This window comes from Falco peregrinus, chromosome 1, assembly GCF_023634155.1.
Source record: "Falco peregrinus isolate bFalPer1 chromosome 1, bFalPer1.pri, whole genome shotgun sequence".
Classification (NCBI taxonomy): Eukaryota; Metazoa; Chordata; class Aves; order Falconiformes; family Falconidae; genus Falco; species Falco peregrinus.
In genome coordinates this window covers 119,226,874-119,248,193 of record NC_073721.1, presented here as the reverse complement: position 1 = coordinate 119,248,193, position 21,320 = coordinate 119,226,874, and the positions used below count along the sequence as shown (strand labels likewise).

At 48.3% G+C, this 21,320-nt stretch overlaps 1 protein-coding gene across 5 annotated transcripts in view; it reads right to left on the bottom strand.

The window, feature by feature from the left end:
- Nucleotides 1-21,320, bottom strand: part of NTRK3 (neurotrophic receptor tyrosine kinase 3) — a 231,823-nt gene that overhangs the window by 94,876 nt on the left and 115,627 nt on the right. For all 5 annotated transcript variants that reach the window (XR_008749358.1, XR_008749360.1, XM_005242418.3 and 2 more), the window contains exon 12: nucleotides 16,624-16,812. Coding sequence is in view for 3 of the 5 variants with exons in the window: in XM_005242418.3 (XP_005242475.1) it covers nucleotides 16,624-16,812 (189 nt within the window). In the remaining 2 variants the exon portion in view is untranslated. The remainder of the gene's footprint in view (nucleotides 1-16,623; nucleotides 16,813-21,320) is intronic.

Sequence of the window (21,320 nt, the reverse complement as noted above, 5' to 3'; positions counted from 1 at the left end):
TTGCCAGACTGAACAGTGGCTGCTTTGCACCAGCAGCCTCGGCGAGGGGGGATGACCAAATGCCCCCACAGCCCCCAGCGGAGCAGCAAGGATCCAAACACACTTCCCAGAAAGTAGAAGAGCTGCTGGCAACTACCAGCATGAGGCTAAACACAACCCATAGTCACAAGCCTAATCCTTTCAGGCCAGCCAGCCCCGCTGCATGACTGCCTCTGCAATTAGCTGTGTTATGTGGCTCAGCATGGTGGCTTGTCCTGGGCTGTGTCTGGGGAGCACATTTTCAGTGCCACAACAGAGCTCTGGCAGCATGGAACATGCTGCTTCCTTGTCTACACAGCTTTGGTCATCACCAGGTTGGGTCCATTCAGGTTGATGCAGGGGTTTTCAAAGGCAGGGACATCTTTTATGCAGCAGGCATCATCCTGATCTTCTGCTTAAAATGCCAGCTACGATTCATGCCACACTAGCATCAGAAAAGCAGGCATTAACACTGCAATGTGGGCAAATTTTCACCTAGAGTAAGTGGAGACTAGGAAAATGTCCATGTTGCAGGGAAAGGAAATGAACACAATATTGCTCCAGCAGACTAGAGGCTTGGGTCTGTAGACCCCAAACCAAACTGCCATGCACTCAGCCAGGTGTAAAACCCAAGGCAGACTTCACAAGGAGCTGCTGAGCCATGACCTGGTGAGGATGTCAGGGGAAGATCTTCCCTGGACATTGCTGGAGTCCAACAGGGTATTATAAGCCAAGGCAGATGGGTGCAGAAAATACAATTAACAGAACAAGATACACAGTAGTGAAACCACATGCTGAGTACAAAGAAGTCTCTCTCTGTCCTTTCCAATCTCTGCGCGAAGGTCCACCTTCACTAACTGCTTGGGCGAGATGCAAGTGCTTTTCTCTCCCGCAGTGCAGATCTGGGTTTTGTTGCAGCAGTCACCTGCATTGGCATAGGGTGGGAGCTGTACGTAGGGGAAGTGGGGCAGCAGAAAACCAAATGCTGACAACTGCCATCAAGTAACGGCTTTCTATTTAAAAAGCAATGGTTTGTTTGTTAATCAACAGGTCCATTAACACAGAGCAAATGCCTCTCTAATGGACACCCACAGGATCACAGGCTGAACTATTTGTGTGTGGCATCTTTTGATTGATTCACCCTAAAGATCATCAAGTAAATGAGAGAGGATGTAATATTTCTGCAGGAAACATTCCACAGCGGATACATTGATTGCAACATTCAGCCAGCTGCTGTGTGCCAGTCTCTTCTTAAAGAGACTTCATATTTGATTCTCTGATTAAATATTTCAAAACCAAGAACAATTCAGGGACACTGGCTCAACCATGCCAGACGCTTGGCCTGTGGAGATCTGGTACCCTGCCAAGGAGGATCACATGGGTGGCCAACATCCAACCCGCTCCCTCTCTTCCTGCCCTCAAGGCTCAGGATCCCATTCCCTTGGTCCTTGCCCAGCCACAGAGATCACTGCCAGCCCACTGCCTGGCCTCTTCCTGCCACCGCTAAATCCTTGACCCCAGCCAAGGGAGTCTGCTTGGTGGCACGCCGGGGACACAGATCTGTTGACTCATTTATTCAACTCCCACCTGCAGCTAAAGCTGCAAAGTCACAGTCCATTTTGCTTGCCAGCGCCTCTCTGACTCCTGCTCTGTCACCATAACGACTCCGTTTTTAATCAAAAGCCCACTGAACACCCGACAGGGCAGGAGGAGGCAGGGCTGAAAATGAGGAATACCCTGAGAACAAAGGAAGAAAGTCCAGGACCCATAAGGAAAATAGCAATGAAACCATCAGCTGCATAATTTGCCACACCAGTAATCCCAGGTGGCAGAGATGGCCCATGAGCTAAAACTAAGCACTTGCTGCAATCTTCAGTTTGCAAAAGCAGGTTCTTTTTCCCACAGACCAAACATGGACTGACACCTCCTTTATGAGCTGCTGAAAAAACACCGTCTTCTGAACGAGCTCTGCAAAAACACAGTGACACTTCCAGATTACAAGCAAACCCTGCCACCACTCACCAAGCCACAGCCTTGGAGCTGTCAAAGCTGCCCTGAACAAGACCAGCGGGACCAGGAGACCCTGGTTGCTGCCACCACTTCTGAAACAACATGCTTATTTCACATGTAAATGAGCCACACAAATTGAGACCAGACCCGCCTTTTCCCCTCTGAGCTACTCATAAATAACAGAGGCGTAAGGCAGGTGAAGGGTCTTTGAGGCAGGTGAAACACAGATGTACAAAGGACCAAACATCTAATTGGAGACAAAAGGAGCAAGCTAAACACTCACCCAGCTCCCACCCGGAGACACAGCTAACCCTCCCCTCCAGAGATAAGCTCCATCAAGAGTATGTCCAGCCTGTTGGAATAATGACTCCTTGAGGCAAATCAGAGGTGCCAGCAGCTACAAATGAGGGCCCTTCTCTGCTGTAGCTTCCATACTTTCTCCCCTTCGGTACCAGCAGGAAAACAAAAACAAATAGAAAGAGCCTACACATCCCATTCAGGCTGAACTATATGTGCCATTACAGCCAGGCAACCAGGCAAGATCTGCAGGTATAAGCTTGGCCATGGATGCTGGGCTCCTGCCCCTACTTCCTTTCTTTTCAAAGAAAATAAAATTGAGTTTGTATCGACTACTGAGAAAATGAGACAACATCGTACAGGACACGACTCTCTGCAATCAAATTAGGTCATTGCAACACCATAACCAACATGGAATGTGTAGGTCTGACAGTGTATAGGATCAAACAGAATTATTTTATACAACAAACGTTAAAAGACAAAAGGAAAATTAATCGTATCAGGACATCAAGCACAACTAGAATGTGAGATAAGTTTGGAGCGGCAGGAACAAGCATCGCTTCTGTCTCGGGGCTTCCCTCTCAAGCCCTTCCTGTGTCCGAAACCAACCTGCTGCTCCTCAGAGCTGATCAGTAAAACCATGGCAGATGCTGGGAAATACCTTTGCCACTTCCTGCAGAGCTTCCTCACACCCCCTCCCTGGAGCTCTGATGGTTTCCAAAAGAGTAAAACGAACAAAGAGCAGGTTTCCAGCCATGGCCCTCACTGTGTCAGCAAAATGCCTAGCAGCAACGCACTCAGTGTGCAGACTTCAGGCATGCTGATATCTGTCTAGAAAGAGGACTTAACGTCCTACTTCTGCTGTAAGTCACCACTTCTTTGTCTATATATACATTGCACACAGATTATCAGAAAAGAAAAACTAGACGCATGGTCCAGCTGTGTAGACTTTCACCATCACGGTTTGGCATCTCCCATCTCCCTCCCCCAGCTCACATCTCTCAAACATCTCATGCCCTCTTCCTCAGCATATCCCTACACAGGTCACCCCCACCCCATCTCTCCTACCCTGAGCACTTGGTCTCCCATAGGAAAGCCTTCATCACCCAGCTGCTGAGCAATCACCAGCAGAGACAACTTCATAAAGCTCCTTCAACCCAAACACCCCTCTACAAGAGAGGAGGGACTTCTCCAGGTGTACATGTTGGTAGGTATTTATGGTGATGTGCAGGCCACCACATGTCTCTGAAAGACGAGGGTAGGTTAGCACTAGGCATAGCAGCAGTGCTGTTCATCACCATACCAGGACTGTGAGGATCTAGATGTGGAACCTTGGCCCTGTGTGACCTGGGAGGTAAGTACTGCCATGCCAGGCAGGTCAAAACCCAGCTCAGCACAACTCCCTCAGCACCTGTTTCACCCCATCAAGCGAAGGAATATGCACCCATTATACTCATCCCGCTACACGCAGGAAGGAGGACACAAACCTTCCTAAACCCTACGGTTTACGTAGCAGTCTGTGGCAGTGGTTTCCCAACTGCATAATGAGTACATTAACTTTGGCTAAGCTGATTCTCCAGAGATGAAGAGATGGAAAAGAATAATCGAAGCAAACTGTGATAGAGTTTTTGATTAAACAGCTGATGATCAATAGAAGTTATCTGCAGGGCACAGAGTGTTAATGAGCTACCATTCCTGTGGCAAAGAAACACCTGAGCCCACACTCCCCACCCTACTTAGCCCACAGAGGTCAGGAAGACCTGCTCCTCCAGGACTGACAATGTGAGAACATGGGCTACTGCCACAGGTCTCCCCTGCCCTCATTCCTGTTAAAGGGTGATGGTGGAAGAAGGAAAAGAAATAACCTTAAAGAGGAACATGGCTAGAAAGAAAGGAATGAAAAATGTTAACAGCTTGATTCAAGGCTTGAGATGCTATGTTTAGGGGGAAAAAAAATAATTGAAAAGGTATTCATAACCTTCTCAGATAGCTCCATTAATTTAAAGAGGCCTTAGAGCTCTGCAGCTGTAACACCGGCACCTAGCACACCTACAAGCGGGAGGAAGAAGCGCCAGCCCAGCTACCAGCTTTCTGTAACCAGTGATGCTAGGCACCAAATGACCCACAGCACATCCTGCAATTACTATCCTGTCCCCACAATGATGTCACTGCAAAGTATTAGGTGCTAAATCTCAATACTTACTAATATCTTAAATTCATCCCCAAAGACTCTACGGCATTAAAGAGTGGACTTTATAGAGAATTTCTCATAATAACGTAGCCACCTGTTTAATAGCATGCAGCAGCAGCAAGGCTGTACAAGGGTTTCAGGGAACAAGTGGAAAGGAATGCTTCGTATTAAAGCTACAGAGAAGAGAAAAGGCTCGGAATGGCAGAGACACAGAATATCATTACCTCTGCCTGAATTTAGCTATTTCACTGTAACTAATCATTTTACTCTTCCAGAAATGTCTGGAGAACTGCTAGTGACCACAGGGAGCTGCTAGGATCTTTGTATTACATTTCCTCCCAAAGTTGCCTCCTCTGACAGCTCAGCCCAGCCTGCCTACAAAAGGGATTTGTTTTCCCAAAACTCACTTAGCCTTACCGTCCTTGGAGGGTCTAGGGAAAGCTGAGAAAAAAATCAGCAGACAGGATACTCTTTCTGGAGTGTCCCAAAGGGAACAGAGGGGATGAACAGCACATTAGGATTTCTCCCCCCATCTCTCAAATTCTCACGGAACTGGGGTTTGCAATTGCCCTCTGCAGAGACCACGTCAAGACAGATCATTAATACTACTCGACGCTGAGGATCTCTTGTATTAAAAAAGCACTGCAATTACTTAGTTCAAATCTCTATATTATTCAAAAGATCCGTATCTATCACGGATATAGTATTTACACTGCTGTGGGGAAATGTAATAAATAAGGCAATAAGCGCTTCCTTCCTCCAGGCTGGGATGAAACTCTGCATCTTGGAGAGCGGCACTTTCCTTGGGCAGCAAGGCTCGCATCCCAGGCTCCCTGCTTGATTCCTTCAGCCAGGAACTACAGCCAAGGTAAAACACAACTGTTCCTCCTCCGAGCCCAGCACTCGGGCTCCAACCAACTCCAACTCCAATCAAGAGGGCCAGGAGGCAGTGCCTGGGTGGAATGAGGTCAACAGAGCTCCTAGGAGGTCAGGAAGGAAAGGTCTCTTCAGAATTAGTTGAGAGAGCAAAGCAGAAACATGTTAGACTGTAGCACGGTCCCTGTGAAGGTGGAAAGGGAGGATTTGGATTTAACCTATCTAAGAAAGGAGCGGGAAAAGCTCAGAACTGTCATTTTGTGGGATCATAATATATGGCTGACAGCTCCAAGAACTTGTGTGTCCGTCTAAACTCCTGACTCCAAAAGACTGGCTGTGAAAGGACTTCAGGTGGCGACTCATAAACACACAACACGGTCCAGCGGGCTGAACGTGGGCCAGCCTGCTAGCTGTCAGCAACCTGGTGTGACCTTGAGCAAATGGATGTCTTTCCAGCTGTCTCTCCTCATTCATAAAACAGCGATGAAGATGCTTGGCAGCCCCTTGATGGGCTGGAAGGAGAAATGCCTCTTTCCAGGAAATAGCGGAGGTGCAAGATGCCAGGTTACATCTCCTTGTTAAGGAGAGGATAAAACAGCCTCCATCCCTCAAATACTCAGCTGCCTGCTGTGCCCTCAGTAAGGATCCCCTGACATATGGACTCTGCTGTGATCTGTCATGAAAACAGGACCGTCCCACGCCACCCCATCTCTGGAATTTGCCCAGTATTTATTTTTAACACAGCCCTCAGTGTGAATATTTGTGGTGGGATTCATATGAATCCATGCTGATCTCCAGCTCCGAGCTAGCCTCACCCTGGCTGTGCCAATAGCCAGGGCTGTCAAGAGAACAGATGGCACAATCTCCTCCATCCTCAACAAGGTGTCTAACACAGGGCAGACCCCAAGCATCCCACCTCCTTCCACATGTAAGAAGGAAGATTTGGGCAGCCACCTCAGATGGAGTTCCTCCTACTCTCCAGAGGTAACTAACTTGTCCTAGAACATTAGACACATCAAACAGGGAGGGCCCTCAGCTTAAAACGGCCTTTCAGAATCATGGAGCCCTTTGCCAAGCTATTTATTTCTTTTGGGGTTTGGACTGTGAGTAATGGGATAGAGTAGGAGCTGTGGCCTTTCTGAGAGAAGGCTTAAGATTGGGCTGCAACTTTCTGATATATCAAGACCTCAAGTACAGCTTGAAGCATGAGGTCCTTTTCTTCGGTGTACACCTGATGGCCATCATCTCCCCTTGCTCAATGCTCCACATCAATTACAGTGCAGAGATGTAAAATGACTGATACTTTTAATACAAAAGGCCTGTCATTTATTTATTAGCTGGCGACAGGCCCTGCAGTCCAGGATGGATGCATTATAAATCAACTGCATTTCTAACCATTAAAAATTCATCCAATTCATAATGTAGGACGTCCGTAATTTCCTTATTAGTGTTGAGTGTGAAGGATTTTTCTTTCTCCTCCCTTGGTTTTATTTTGCCTCTTTGCTTTCTCAAAGATCTTGCTCATCTGAGGATTAGCTTAGCTTAATCCTTGCAAGAAGGAGGTGGAAGGGTAGGAAGGGAGACAAGGGCTGAAGTAATTTTTTTTCAGTGTTTTCTTCTAATTGCAAATTTGCCATATATACTCAGGAGACTTAGCTGCCTTGTCTCCTAGTCACACTTATGGGAGCCAGAGGAACTGTTCATCCTGAATTTAAGAGATGCTTGTATAGAAAAAAAAATTAAAAAAAACCCTTTTTGCAAAGGGAAAAAAAGGAGGTATGGTGGTAGGACAGGGAAGGATGATGTAAAGTCTATGAAAATGTATTAGCAAGATAGGAACAGGTGTCCAAACATTATAAACCAACACATTTCAAATGATCAAACATGCATAAATGAGATAGATATATAAATCAAAACAGGTATGTATCATAACTTTCAGACTCTGCTCCAATCCATTGAGGAAAAAAAGGTTAGTAGGGCTGAAAGAGAGGCGTGACTCTTTGCAGACCCACAACTGTGATAGACAACTGCAGGTATTACTGCAACATCAGAATAAAAAGCCACCTGGAACTAACATAAGGAAAAGCTGAGTCTACATGAGGCTGTAAGTCATCACTTAGTTTGAGCACTGAATCCCATACCGACCATGCCTAGCTGCAGACAGGACAGCCCAATCGTTCATGTGATGCATACAGAAATTTTCACGCTTTCACCAAGTCTCAGTTTATTCCTGTCTTAAATGGATCTATCCAGGTAGGGGAAGGGAGAGGGGGCCTGAAAAACAGATTCAGGCAGGACTCAGCATTAGGTAACTTGCGGTCTGTTTAGAAATGAGCATGCAGGAATCTAAAAATGGATTATGCAATAAACCCTGCCTTAATGGGAGGCAAGCCCAGGCACTGAGAGCAATCCTTACATGCTGTGAATTCAATGTACTTTTCACCTCAAGACACTTGCATACAAATCTTACATCAGCTACACATGGAAAAGGGTTTGCCCAGTTTTCCACTGGGTCTGTTCACTTCAATAAATCACTCTGAGTTCAACAAGGCTACTGCTTTATGCTTAACCGTGGTGTAAGACAGCTGCTTTAGGTCAGGGCTTCAGAGGCACACCACCAGAAGTGGTGCTTCCACTAACAGCAGCATCTTCCTCCATCCCATCAACCCCACCAGCAGCAAACCAACTCCATCCGCACGCATGACCAACAAGAGCAAGACAGCCAGAAGGATGCTGAGGTGGACTGGAAATGTTCAGCAACCAAGAATGACAATTTCTTCATTTTTGTTATATTACATATGAAGCAAACGAGCTCCACTCTACAAAAGTGATGCTGCTCCGCCTGCCCCATGCTGCTGGGAGGCATGAGCCATCACTGCCTGTGCACACCAGTTCTCCAGAGCCAGCCACCACCCTAGGCTGGGAAACAAAAGCCCCCTTTAACATGAGAAGCTCTTTAGGCAGAATATCTCTTTACATGGGTCATTCCCCAGCTTTTAGAAGGGGGTATTATGGGCTGTCTAGCCCAGAAGCAGCACACAGAGTAGTTTTTTATGCTTTTTAAGCTCTACTGACATACAGCTTCTCTGCTACATCCTGGGCTGTACTTCTTGTCCCACAGGGCAGTGCTACTAATAATGTTCCTGCTCTGTGTGTGGTCTTGCAAAACTGCTCCAACTCCTAAACAATAGTAGCTATTTCTAATTAGGAATTGTAATTTAACTGTCAATGAACAAACAACAAGGGCCTGCAATCTTCTAACCAGAGAGACAGCTCCTGTCTGACCATGATGAGTCCCCATGCACTTCTAAGAGTTCACCTTAGAGGTTCTAAACCTGAAGAACAGTCCAGTTAGACTAAAAAGTCACAACACAATGTCCTTGCAAACTCTGGGAGGTCCCAGTGCCTTCAGGGGTATCCCACAGCCAGGTACCATAGTCACATCCCCCTTGTCAGAGGAGCGCAGAGGTACCCTAGCCTCCAGATACTTTCCCAACAGTCAAGCATTAAAAGCCGCAGTAAACTCATCACAGAGCAAGACAAATGTTTAACTGATGGCCAAAAGAAATCAGTACCACAGCTCTTCTACCCACACGCAAATACATACACCGGCTATTTTTAAAGCAATCCACAGCAAAATTCGCACAATCAACAAGCCATGAGGAGAATACTCTTGAGCCCCCCTTGTTACACCTGATACCAGGGCTGCCTGAGTTTGCAATAGCCTCCAGTCTTGCACTGTGTCACTACCTCTTATCCTGCAGGGATGAAGCCATGGGCATGAGGAGCGTTGGCTGATGAACAGAGCCCTCCTTTCTCTGGCACGGACACTTCCTTCAGGTTTGAGTGCTGTGGGGTCAAGAGCACTACAAGCCCAACTGCACAGGGAGAAGCACCAATACCTGGGCACACATCCAATAACGTGGGGAATGTAAACCTACTCTATCCCCATTTCATCCCATTTGTCTTCTCTCACCCTTCTACGAGTCTTGACTCATGCCAGACCACAGGTGAAAAGCACTCCTGTGCTGCCAGGCTTTGAACACCCACCACAAATTGGAGATGCAACCATCTTTGATAACTTCTGGTAATCCCTGGCAGGAGAACTGCTTGGTCAGGAGCATCGTGGTGTCCCTGGCTTTGCCAAGAAAAGGCAGAGCTGCTGTTCAGCAGAAATCCACGTGTGCTTCGGCAGCATCAGTTGTGAGGCAGAGGTGATCGGTGTGTAGGTGTCATCGTGCAGGAATCTGAGCCATGGGGAATGAAGAAGAGCTGATTCAGCAACTGTTTTATGCCATGCCCAACACAGTGCATGTGTGAGCGGGTGGAGAGCACATGCCCACCTACGCAGGGATGGTGGTGTCTACGTGGGGGCCAGAGGATGCTGCAAGAGCAGTGGGAGGGTGCGTGAGCCCCTGTATGAGATGAGCAGGGGGCTGGATACAAGACAAAGTATCACGAGTGCACATACACATCCTCCATGAAACGGCGCATGGCTTGGGCCAGCCGGTCCAACTCATTTGACGCAGGAACAAGGCTGCCAGGCAGATCGAGCAGCCTGCTGTTCTAGAGCTGCTTCAAATCCAGGAGGAAACCAGCTCAGGGTCTCCCCTCATCTGGCTTGTTAAGTGCTTGACAGTTCACTCCTCATGGGCTCACTTTCCAAAATGACCCCAGGCAAGCCAACCCTGCTTGCTGGCCCCACAGACACCAGGATTAAAAGGTCCAGAGGAGAGGCTTTTAGGCCAGAAAAGGAGGCAGAGTTTTGTACGAGAAAATACTTCCCTGTCCACTCCTTGACGTCTGTATCCAGAAGTATTTCCATCACCAGTGCAGTCTCTCTGCAGGTACGTCAACATTAGCAGCCCAAAGCCACATTCTGCTTGATTTAAGGGTTTCTCTTCCTACTGGATCCCCATCACCAGGAATTTGTCTGCTCAATGTCACACACCACAGCTGTGCTGCCAGCATCGCTTCCCCACACCAGGGCTGGAGCCTGCTCAGCCCCTTTGATCTCAGGTATTGCTACAAATATCTTCAATAAACACACGTTGAAGTAACAGAGAGGGAATCTACAACCCAAACAGCTGCAGGAGGTAATCGGCTTCTGTACAAAGTCAGGTGCACATCGCATCTGCAGCAAGGCAGGGCTGCACTGCTGGCTACAGTGGCTCCTTCTACAGCAGGCAGGAGCCAGACAGAGCCATGTTTCCCACCCTCCCACCCCGCTTTTCTTTCCTCTGATACAATCACACAGACAATATCTGCAGAGCTGGCTGCGAGGGAAGGTATACACAAAGGAACTTGCCCACCTTCCCGAGACAGCCTGGAAAACTCTGATTTCTGTAGCACCATCATGGCAGGAAGGTCCAAAGGCTGACTTACTGAGCCAGAGGTTGCAACTCAATGTATAGATGCAATAGGAGGGATGGGCATTCCACCTCTGCAAAATGCAGCTTAGACTCCTGAGTTGTGGAAAACGCAGATATTTCTTCCACTTGCTTTTTCAGAGCTGGATGAAACGATGCAGAGCATAAAATTGCCACAGGTAAGAAAAACCATCTGAGAGGGCTAGTAAGAGCTGAGCAGGTTGGATCAAGTTGCACTGGCCATGCAATCGCTCCTGTTAGTCAGGTTTCACAGCCTGGGCAAGGGGATGAGAGGGCAATGCTGGGCACAAGGGAAGTTCAGTTCTGCTCTGTCAGGGGACAGAAGCAGTAATCTTGGTTGCTCACACTTTTCCTCAGGCACCTGCAACATCTGCTCTGGAAGCAGCTAGCCAGAGCCTATGGAGTTTCTGTAACATCCAAATCTTTTGCAGGACAATCATATCAGCACTTGGAGCTCAGAGCAGTTTCTGAGAGGCAACCGCAAACCAGAAGGAAAGGAAATTTGGAGGCAGAAGGTCATTGCAGGGACATCCAATGCCTTCCACCTGCTAGCAGCTGAGAGTTGAGGTTGGGGTTTTTCCACAGACCCAAGCCACAAACTCAGGCTTTGTTAGGACAAACGAGGAAACACAGAACAGAGTAGCAAAAAACATATCAATGAGTATACAGCTGCTTATAGGTCTTCATTAAATCCCCTAAAGACATCTCATATGGGTTGACAAGAAGGACAAGACAGTGAGGAGCCTCAGTGCAGAAGAGTGCCTACTTCAGAGAGGTAGTGGGCATTGGGTCCTGCTGGAGAAGAGCATGGGGATTTCACGTTAGAGGAGAGAAAAGGAAAAGAGAAGTTTGGAGAAACTGGAGAAACATCAGAGACCTGTGGGAGGGACTGGGACCTGTACAGCCTGGCCCCAGGCTGGGCGCTGGGCAGCAGAGTGCTGCTGGCACTTCACACTGGGTTCTACATTGTATTGCATGAAAATAACATTTGACAAATCCTCTCATCCCTGGAAGAAAAAAAAAAAAAAGAAAAAAAAAAAGGAAAAGTTTCTCTTTTCCACTACCAACAGTGCTCCTTCTCAGCCAAATAAAACTGCAAGCATTTATAGCTTTATTTTTACGTTGTTGTTTTTGGTAAAAAATGGGAACATGAACTGACCAAAAATAGAAACGCTGCATACTTTTTAGCTTCCCATGCCCAGGATGAACAAAGCACACTAGACAAACAAAAAGAATTTACAGCAGTAAGGGTAAATATCCTTATATCCCTCCCATTTTTGTTTTCAAGACCTATTTAGAAGCAGAGGTAAGACAAACTATTTGTTTAAAAAAAAAATATGATTTTTTAAATGACCACAATGTTCCTTTTAAACTGCACTGAAATACAAGATAAAGACAGGGTACTGAGTGAAAGAGTGCTGATGGCGCTTTTATTGTGTGATTTGCCTTGTTTTTTTCTGAAGTACTTCTTTTTAGCAGATTACCATGTATTTACAGTTAGTGTAATTATATCTAATTACTTAATTAGCATGAATACGTGTAATTACTAACTTCGAATATGTAATTATGTCAGGGCAGCCTGTAATAAATGAGGTTGAAAAAAGCCCTCATTAGGACTCTACGGAAGGACGGCTGCTCCACCCGTGTGGAGAATGCATCCCAGTCCCCTGACTGTGCCAGTCCTGGAAAACACAGACAGCTCTGGTTGTGTCTGGCAAAAACTTCCACCAAAATCAAACCACTTGCCCCAAAAGTCTTCACAGCACTGGTGGGAACCAAGCATCCACTACTGGGAGGCAGAGAAGGATCTGCAAAGGATCTGCCCCCCAGACTAACCTTCTCCATCAAGGAGGATTCTTTCCTCTCATTTGCGTCTTGCTCAAGACAACCTATTTTGTTGGACAAGAAATATGAGGGAACAGAACTCCAGAACACAGGCATTTGAGTAAAGCTTGGGAGACCAGATCCAAGAACTAATCTGTATCTGATGCGCTGTGCTTATAATTAATTACTACTTAATTACTACTATTAAAGTAAAATAATCATCCAAAATGTTTCTTCTGAAACATTACCAATCTTTCACCACAGAAATCTCCAGCTGCTCATAAATACAAAACTTGAATTTTGCAAATTCACATCCTGAATATCAGAGGATGGATGGTAAGAAGTTGCTGTTACTGCCAAGCCTGCCCGAAAGGACTAATAGCCATCTTCTGGACAGAAATGAAGGTAGACTGGATCACATTTTACATTATCAAAACCTTGACCATAGGTTGAAGCCATGTGGTCCTACACCGTATTTCCTCATCACGTATTCTGTCCACAGCGCTTGCCACAACAAATACCATTCTTCTCTCGTCTGCTTATTTCCAAGTACAGAGAGGTGAAAACTCACCACAACCTGTCGCTCCTCCTGCTGACACCCACCAAGCAGATATGCCACTTGGTTTCTCATCCATGTGCAAAAGATGAGGAGGAAGAGACTGTTTCAGCTTAGTCTTCTGAAATCAGTTTGTGGTTGGACTGTCCCCCCTGCCAAGCTCTTTCTTTAACCCTCCATGTAGAGCTGAGGATGGCTGAAACCACTGGCTGCAAACCCTAGTGCTGCCCAGCCTGCCATGGAGTTACAGCATAAAGATGGGGGGAGCATCTTCTCAGAGACTCAGTGCTTCATCATGAGAAAAGAGGGTGGTAGTTTCTTCCGTGGCTCTTTCAGAAGCCCTCAGCCAGGAAGGGAAAGAGGACCCTGAGCCAAGGTTGTCCCTCCTGCTCCTCTAAATCAGGTAGTAGCAGAAAGAGAGTGAGAGACAACCGCAAAAATCCCAGAAAGTCAGAGGTGAGAGCTGGCTCCTGTGCCCTTCATCCCATCGATGAGAAGACAGCACATCCCCAGTGAGGAACAGGTCTCTCTCTCCCTGAGGACACGTTAAGAAGAAGAGCGCACAGGACAGCATCGCACAGCGGGAGCGAGAGGGGCTGCAGCTCCGCGGGCAAGGAGCTGCTCTCCATATTTCAGCTGCAATTCCATTATGCAGAGCTAAGTGGCTGGGAATAAACATCCGTCATCCCTGCGTGATAAGCGATGTTTGCTAGTATAGAGGGTGACAGAAATCTATATCACATCAATGTACTATTAATACTGCATTAAGCATATAGAGTTTGCTCTCCTCATTGCAGCGCAGCAATGGGTATCGGCATGTCCTCAGCCCAGACAACATCCAAGAGCACAGGGATGCTTTCAGGAGGAAGGAAGGAAGGAGAAAAGTTTCATAGTGGAGAGGGAAATTGCTGTAGCAACACCTCAGTGCAAAGGAGAGATGCTGGGTGCCATGGAGCACCTTTGCTCATGGCTGGACAGCAGCTCTGTGGGAGGTGGGTGGCAGGAGAGAGATGAACGCCTGCATCAATACAGGCTCAGCTGGGCATTGAGGCACTCCCCAGCCCAGAGGATTTCTTTCTACAAGTGACAGCAAATGAAGAAATGTTTGTGTCCAAGCCCTGCACAGGAGGAAAGAAAAACCCTCCAGCATGAAAACCATGGGGAGAACATGAGCAACAAATATTCTCCAGCTCAGGTTTAAGCTGAACAGAACACATCAGATCAAACGACCCCCTTACAACAAAAGCTCCCCAAAGCACAGTTAATTTAAAAGGTGAATTATGAAACTCTCCAGCCTCAAGCAAAGCCACCAGTGAAGTCAAAAGTGTTGTCCAAGTCAAGTCTTGGGGACTAAAATACAAAACACACACCAAATCCAACTCTGCCTGAGGTCTCAAAGCCTGGATTTTGTCCTGTGAATGACAAGCAAATCTAAAAAATAAAAGGGCTTTCAGCTTGCCAGCATCCAGCTATGGTTTACCTCTTGCTAGCACCCAAAGGGAGTGCCTGTGTGTGGGGTTTGATTTCAGTCCCACTGCCTTGCAGCCCCAGGAAACCTAGAGCTCAGAGGTGGCAATTTGTCGTGGATTTTCAAGGGTGCAGAGTTGTCACTAGCACTACACCTCCACACTGTGGCACCTTCCACAAGAGAAGTGGCTCCAGATACCACCCTCATGCATCTATGTGAACCCTTCAGACCATAATCAAGTAGCCCTGTGAAACTCTGAGGCCAAATCCTGCTGCAAGCAACTTCTCCTGCAACCCACCCAGCTCTGACAAGCCCCACAGGGCAAATATTCAGAGAAAAACTCAATCCTCTGAGGTTTAATCTCTGGCACCACACAGCTACAACATCAGCCGTGTCTTGCAATGGTCGGCGCATAGATTCAAGAGATTCGAGAAAGCACAGGAGAGGAAGGAAAAAATAAAGCAGCAGAGCCCCCCCTCCCAAGCCATCAGAGTTTGCAAATCATTTTGAGATGAGGTGCTATAGGAAATGTAAAATACACAATTAACGGCACAGAAAAAACCCACTACGTTCAGGTTCTCTGCTCCTGCCTAATCACCGCACTCTTCCTCCCCTCTCTGCAAACAGACCAAATTTAGCACACCAAAATGAAAATCAAAGGGAAAGCAGGGTGCATTCACTGGGTACACCCCACTGCTCTGCAAGCAAAGCACGGCGATAACGGCTTGGGCATGGGCTCACAGCACCCGGGAGGGTGCACGGCGGGGGCTGCCCCAGGGACACCTCCACCAGAGCAGCGGCTGTGGCTCCCCGTTCCCTGATGGGAGAAGCGGTGGCCAGGGAGCAGCGTGCTCCTGCTGAGCACTTCACTTAAACGCTGAATGAGTTTCTGCAGGTTGGGAGATCGGCCTCCTCCCTCTTTCCAGGGGCTGTAACGTCTCCTGCACTCATGAGTCAGCAGCAGCCAAGGGGAGAACAGAGGCGACTTTAATGCAGCACTCCCCGCTTCCAGCTGGGCCACAGAGATAGCACAAGTTGGGGGGTGGGTGGGGGGTGTCCCCCCTTTTTTTTTTTTTTTGTAAGTTTTTTATATTTTTAGAGTTCTACCTGGAACCCAGACACACCAAAAGGATGAGCAATAGCAGGAGAGGAATGTTATCCAAACCTCCTGCATCACTCGACTTGCATCTCAGAGCTGGTAAGAGGCTGGGAGAAAACTACTGGCTGGCTGCGAGCTGCGTGTTGCGGAGGGCTATATTCGCCACTCGCATGGGAAGCAGTGCAGGACTCCCAGAAAAGCATCCTTTTACCCAGCACTTCCCTTTTACACTCAGAATTCAGAAACACGAAATAGAGAGGACCACCTGATCACCACCTGCTAGTCTAATGAGCCCGGTTCACAACCCAGATTTACATGGGCAAGGTGCAAAAGCTTTACAGAAGCCCATCAAACAAGACATCCAGCACCTAAGCCTCCTGTTCTTTATCTCCACGCATCTGCCCCACCTATGGCCACATGTTCTGAGCTTCTCCCTGGCCTGGCGGGGAGCCAGGGAGACAGCCCCATGGCTGGGAAACTGCTGGAGGAGGAAGGGAAGGCAGGTCCTTTCCCCAGTCAAGCAGGGGTCCCACGCTCCCAGGTGGCTCTCACTCACCCCTGGGACTTCATGCTTGGAGCCAACAAGGCAGAGCCTGGCTTTGAATGGCACTTTCAGGCAAGGGGGGGAAGGTGACTGGCGGGTGGCGGCGGGAGGGTGAAGGGAGGTGAAGGTGAGAGTGGAAAGTCTTCTCTGGAAGCACCTACATGTATGTTGTGATTTCTGAGACCTGAGATTCACTTTGGTTTCTGGACCATACCAAGACCCACTCCCTTCAAAAACCTCTTTTTCCTCTTTCTCATCCCCTTAACCTCTTGCTCCTCGTCCTCCTTTGCCCACCCCCCAAGCCCATCCCCTGATCCTCGCAGGGGGCTCCGACCGGATCGGGCACTCACACGTGTCTGGCTTGTGGCAGTTGTGACCTTGTCGGAAGTACTGAGGGTTCTCAATGACGGGAATGCGGGTCATGCCGATCACCACCGTGTCCGGGCCAGCATCCAGGGACGAGGGTGTTGTGATACCGTGGTTGATGTGGTGGAGGGGACTGGCTGAATCCTCCTCTCCGCTGATCACTGCCACAGGACCTGCAAACACCATGCACATCTGTCAGGCACAACAGGAGAAAGGGGACCCGCGAGACCTGCTGACCGTGCGAATACAGATCACTGCAGGTCAGCAGTGGATCACCACCAGCCCTTGGACAGGACACCTGTCCTAGCACTCCTGGCAGCTGTCCCATCCCCAGGGCTAGTTTCTCCAGGCACTGGAGGCAGGGCAGGGAAAACACCTGAAATTTTCCTTACTGGGTTTGGGCTACCAGGCTAACAATCCTGCCGGGGTTAAGGTAGCTACAGGTGAGACCACGTTACAAGTGAATCCTACACAAAGTCCTCTCTTAGAGCTGTCACAAGATAGATCAGTCACTGTGGTGCCTGTATACCCTGGCGTCACGAGCTTGGCAGAATACATAACTGTGCTTAGACTGGAGAAACATCACCTGTAAAGAAGATCTATTTCACCCAAACCCACTTTCACACCATTTCTCTCGCCCAGTATGTTTCCCATCTTGTTCTCCCTCCTCCAGATTCACCTACGCAGAACCCTTCAGTCAGACCGATACCTACAGGGACCTACAATAGACTGGAGTAGATAGTGCTCAGGTCATGCTGCCCCCCATTACCACAACAAAAGGCAACATCTCCCCCTTAACCTCCTGACCCCAAAAAAGGTCACAGTACCATTAGACAGACAAGGAAATGAGGCAAAGTAATCAGACCCCCAAGATGGGAGCGAAGGAAACCTCCTATCCCTCCACAGACTCTCTAGTGTTCATTAACTGAGTTCACTAGAGCAAGAGCACAGAGGCGGTTTCCCATGGGAGGACGCCTCTGCCACGCTGGCACACCTTAGAGGTCACAGGCACCCAAGGATGGCAGAGAGGAGACACTCCAACAAGATATGGAGAAGGCGGTGCCACAACCTTTAGGCTGAGCTGCAACAAACCCAGAAGATTCCTTCTTCCTTGTCTCCTCTAATTCATCTGCCACCATCTCAACTACTTCTTAACTCCCAACTCCCCATCTGCTGCTTGCTCACAGGACCTGTCACCATTCCCCAGTAGACTGAGAGCTGAAAGTGGTCCCTCTGCGCTGACCCCCATGCAAAGTCCTGAAGTTGCTGCTCCATGAGTAAGGAGCCTCAGCACAGTCCACATGCCTTCCCAAGTCCCGCAGCACCCATTTACGCATTCTGGTCTACCTCCATGGAGAAGGTCCCCAAAACACCAGCACGTTCAAATGCACCCACATCATTCTCCCTTCTGCAGATGACCAGCCAGCAGCCACACTCCGGCTTCTTCAGCCTCCTGCTCCAGCTACGGCTCCTTAACACTCAAGTGCCTGCACGCAAAGGCATCAATGCTCTTATCTTGCCCTAACCAATGGCAGGCTTGTTCCCATAGGTAACGAGAAGTGATGAAGGAAAGAGCATCCATACCTGAGAGCCAAGGCCTGCTTCCCACACATACTTCACAATACTCAGCTGTACCCCAATTTTCAGCTTATGCTTAATTTTATTTTTAGACCTTCTAACTTCAGCCTTTGCTTTCCAGCCAAGGCTGGAAACCTCAGGGGACATCAGGCCTTAATACATTATTCCCCACTTCCATGTATTCTCTACCATCCCGAGGCCCAACCAGCAAACCAACATCACAAACACCTCCATCATGAAGTGAAACCCTCTAATCCATGCTGCAGCCATTCGTGCTATGTAAACACAGGATCCTGAGGAGCTGGGCAATGTGGGGACAGCACTGCAACCTTCCACGAGAACCTCCCTTGCATATTCACATGGGGACAAAAAAATCCACACTCAACTAGAGATGCTGCTTTTCTCCTGTCTGGATGCTACCAGGGGCTACCAGAAGCTCAAGCAAAAATGAGCGGAGATGCTGCACTGAGGCTTCAAACCTATTCAGAGGCACCAGCCTTTTACCTGCATCACATAGAAAATTCCTCTCTCCCATCAGTAATCTGCTTCTAATTGCACAATTACTTTATTATGTAGCACTAGCAACAAAGAGGGGAGTCTTCGAACCATTTTACTCTCCCGAGCTTCTGGGAGGACAGGGTGAACATCAGCTCCATGCAGTCATTCTGCCTGCATTATAAAGGCTGCTCGTTTTTGGAGCTTTGAGTATTGTTTGTTCTTCCAAGTGGGATATAATAAAGTTATTGTGTAATTAGCAGAGTCCTGGCAGCCACGACAGGTGTTTTAGTCACAAGGAAAAAAAAGTCTCCTTTCATTGTGAATTCCTTCTGGCAGGTTCTGGCCTTTTTTTCCTTTGCTCCCCAGGCCCACATGACTTCCAGCTTTTGAGATGCAGAGGCAAAATGCAGCTCTTGCCGCAAGATGCCTCTGTTGGGACTATGCACGCTGTATTTCTCCAAACACAAAAAGCAAACAGGCAATTTTGGTTTGAATGACTTTTGTTCTTTTGTGTTGTCAATTCTTTGCATGCGAACCAGGAGGATTGTGTTATGCATGGCGTGCACATTCCCTCAGCCATACCGTGCACCGCTGGCCAGCCCAGCTGCAGTGGGAAGGGGAGAACTCTGCATTTCAAGGTGCAGTTCACAAAACAAGTCATAAAAATATCAGCTCGTATAGACTGGTGCAGATAATGTGAGGAGATACCAGGAAGATCTCCCTTGCAGTGGAGCAGTGGGAGAGGCTGTTGAAGGCTTATCACTTTCCCTAAGTGGCTGAGGTGTTGCTTCAAAGGAAGGTACCTAATCAGGCAGTGGCATGTGAAAGGCCTCTCTAGTGAATTATATGAAGGTAAGTCTTAATTCTCCCCTGCTTTGAGAGCAGGAATCGCACCTTTGTGACAGGGAGCAAAGAGGACATCTCCTACAGCATTAGTACTGGAGGGAGATAGTTGGTTTCAGAATGAGCTATGGGACAGAGGTCAGGTTGGCACAGACCCTGCTAGGGACATACCCCTCGGGGGCTCACAGAGCCCTGCTAGCACTTAACCCTTGCTGTTCCTGCTTGCACAGCACTTCCTCATGCTTAAGGAACACAGATCAGGGCAGTGTCCTGCTGGCACAGGCAGGTTAGGACATGGCTACATCTAAAACAGTAGGGCATGCTCAAGGAGGTCAGATACTTGTGAAACTAAGTACAGCCAGCATCTACTACCCAATGGTCTGATGGCAATTTCCTTGCCAATGAACAGATCCAGTGTCACCTTCTTTACACACCACAGGTTTTTTTCTGCAGCTCACTTCTTAGGAGGACTTTCTACATGCATTATCCCCAGTTTCATAATCCAAACCTGTCCAAGACCTATAGGGTAAGAAGTAACCATATCTCAGCTGATCCACAGTTGCAATCTCATTCGCCAACAGAGTCCTGTGAATGAACTTTACCTCTTAGTCATCCAGCTGAAGTCAATGCTACCAAGATGAGCCATTTACAATATACACCAACTCTCAGAAGCTTCAGAGCCAAACTGATGCTCCATGATAATCTCTACCCCTACCCATTTCTGCAAAAGTGGGAAACCTCAAGAACTGCCAAGACAGTTACAGTCCTGCCACCACAGGGAGAGTACAGCACATGAAGTAGATTCTACCCTTGCAATAATCTAGGGACAGTTTACTGCCTGACTTGGGTCACACCAGCCCCACACAGCGCTGCAGCCTGGGCCGGCTGGGCATGAGCCCCCCGTGTGCCCGGGTGGCCAAGGAGGCCAGCAGCGCCCGGCTTGTGTCAGACACAGTGTGGCCAGCGGGGCCGGGGCAGTGACCGTCCCCCTGCGCTGGGCACTGGTGCGGCCGCCCCTCGAATCCTGGGGTCAGCGCTGGGCCCTCACTGCAGGGGGGACACTGAGGGGCTGCAGCGTGTCCAGAGCCGGGCAGGGGCTGGGGAAGGGGCTGGGGCACAAGAACCATGGGGAGCGGCTGGGGGGGCTGGGGGGGGTCAGCCTGGAGAGGAGGGGGCTCAGGGGGGACCTTATCGCTCCCCACAGCTGCTGCAAGGGCTGCAGCGAGGGGGGTCGGTCTCTTCTCCCAGGTCACAAGTGATAGCACAAGAAGAAATGGCCTCAGGTTGTGCCGGGGGAGGCTTAGATTGGGGATTAGGAAAAATTTCTTCACTGAAGGGGTTGTCAAGCACTGGGACAGGCTGCCCAGGGAGGTGGATGAGTCACCATCCCTGGAGGTGTTTAAAAAAGTGTAGGTGTGGCACTTAGGGACATGGTTTAGTGATGGACTTGGCAGTGCTGGGTTAACAGTTGGACTCTATGATCTTAAAGGTCTTTTCCAACCTAAATCATTCTGTGATTCTACGACTGTATTTCCAGGTCCTGAAAAAAAAATCAAAATAAATCACATTCTCAAGAGTCCTAAGGAACACATCTGATGGACGCAATGCACTAGCTTTCAAGTTTTCAGAAATGTTTCTGAAGATGATAGGCACTCAGCTGGCACTGACTATAACACACCATTTAGCAGACTCATCCCAATGTCCTCCACAGGATATAATTGGATTACAGATACTTTACAGCTGAGGACTTCTCCAAATTTCT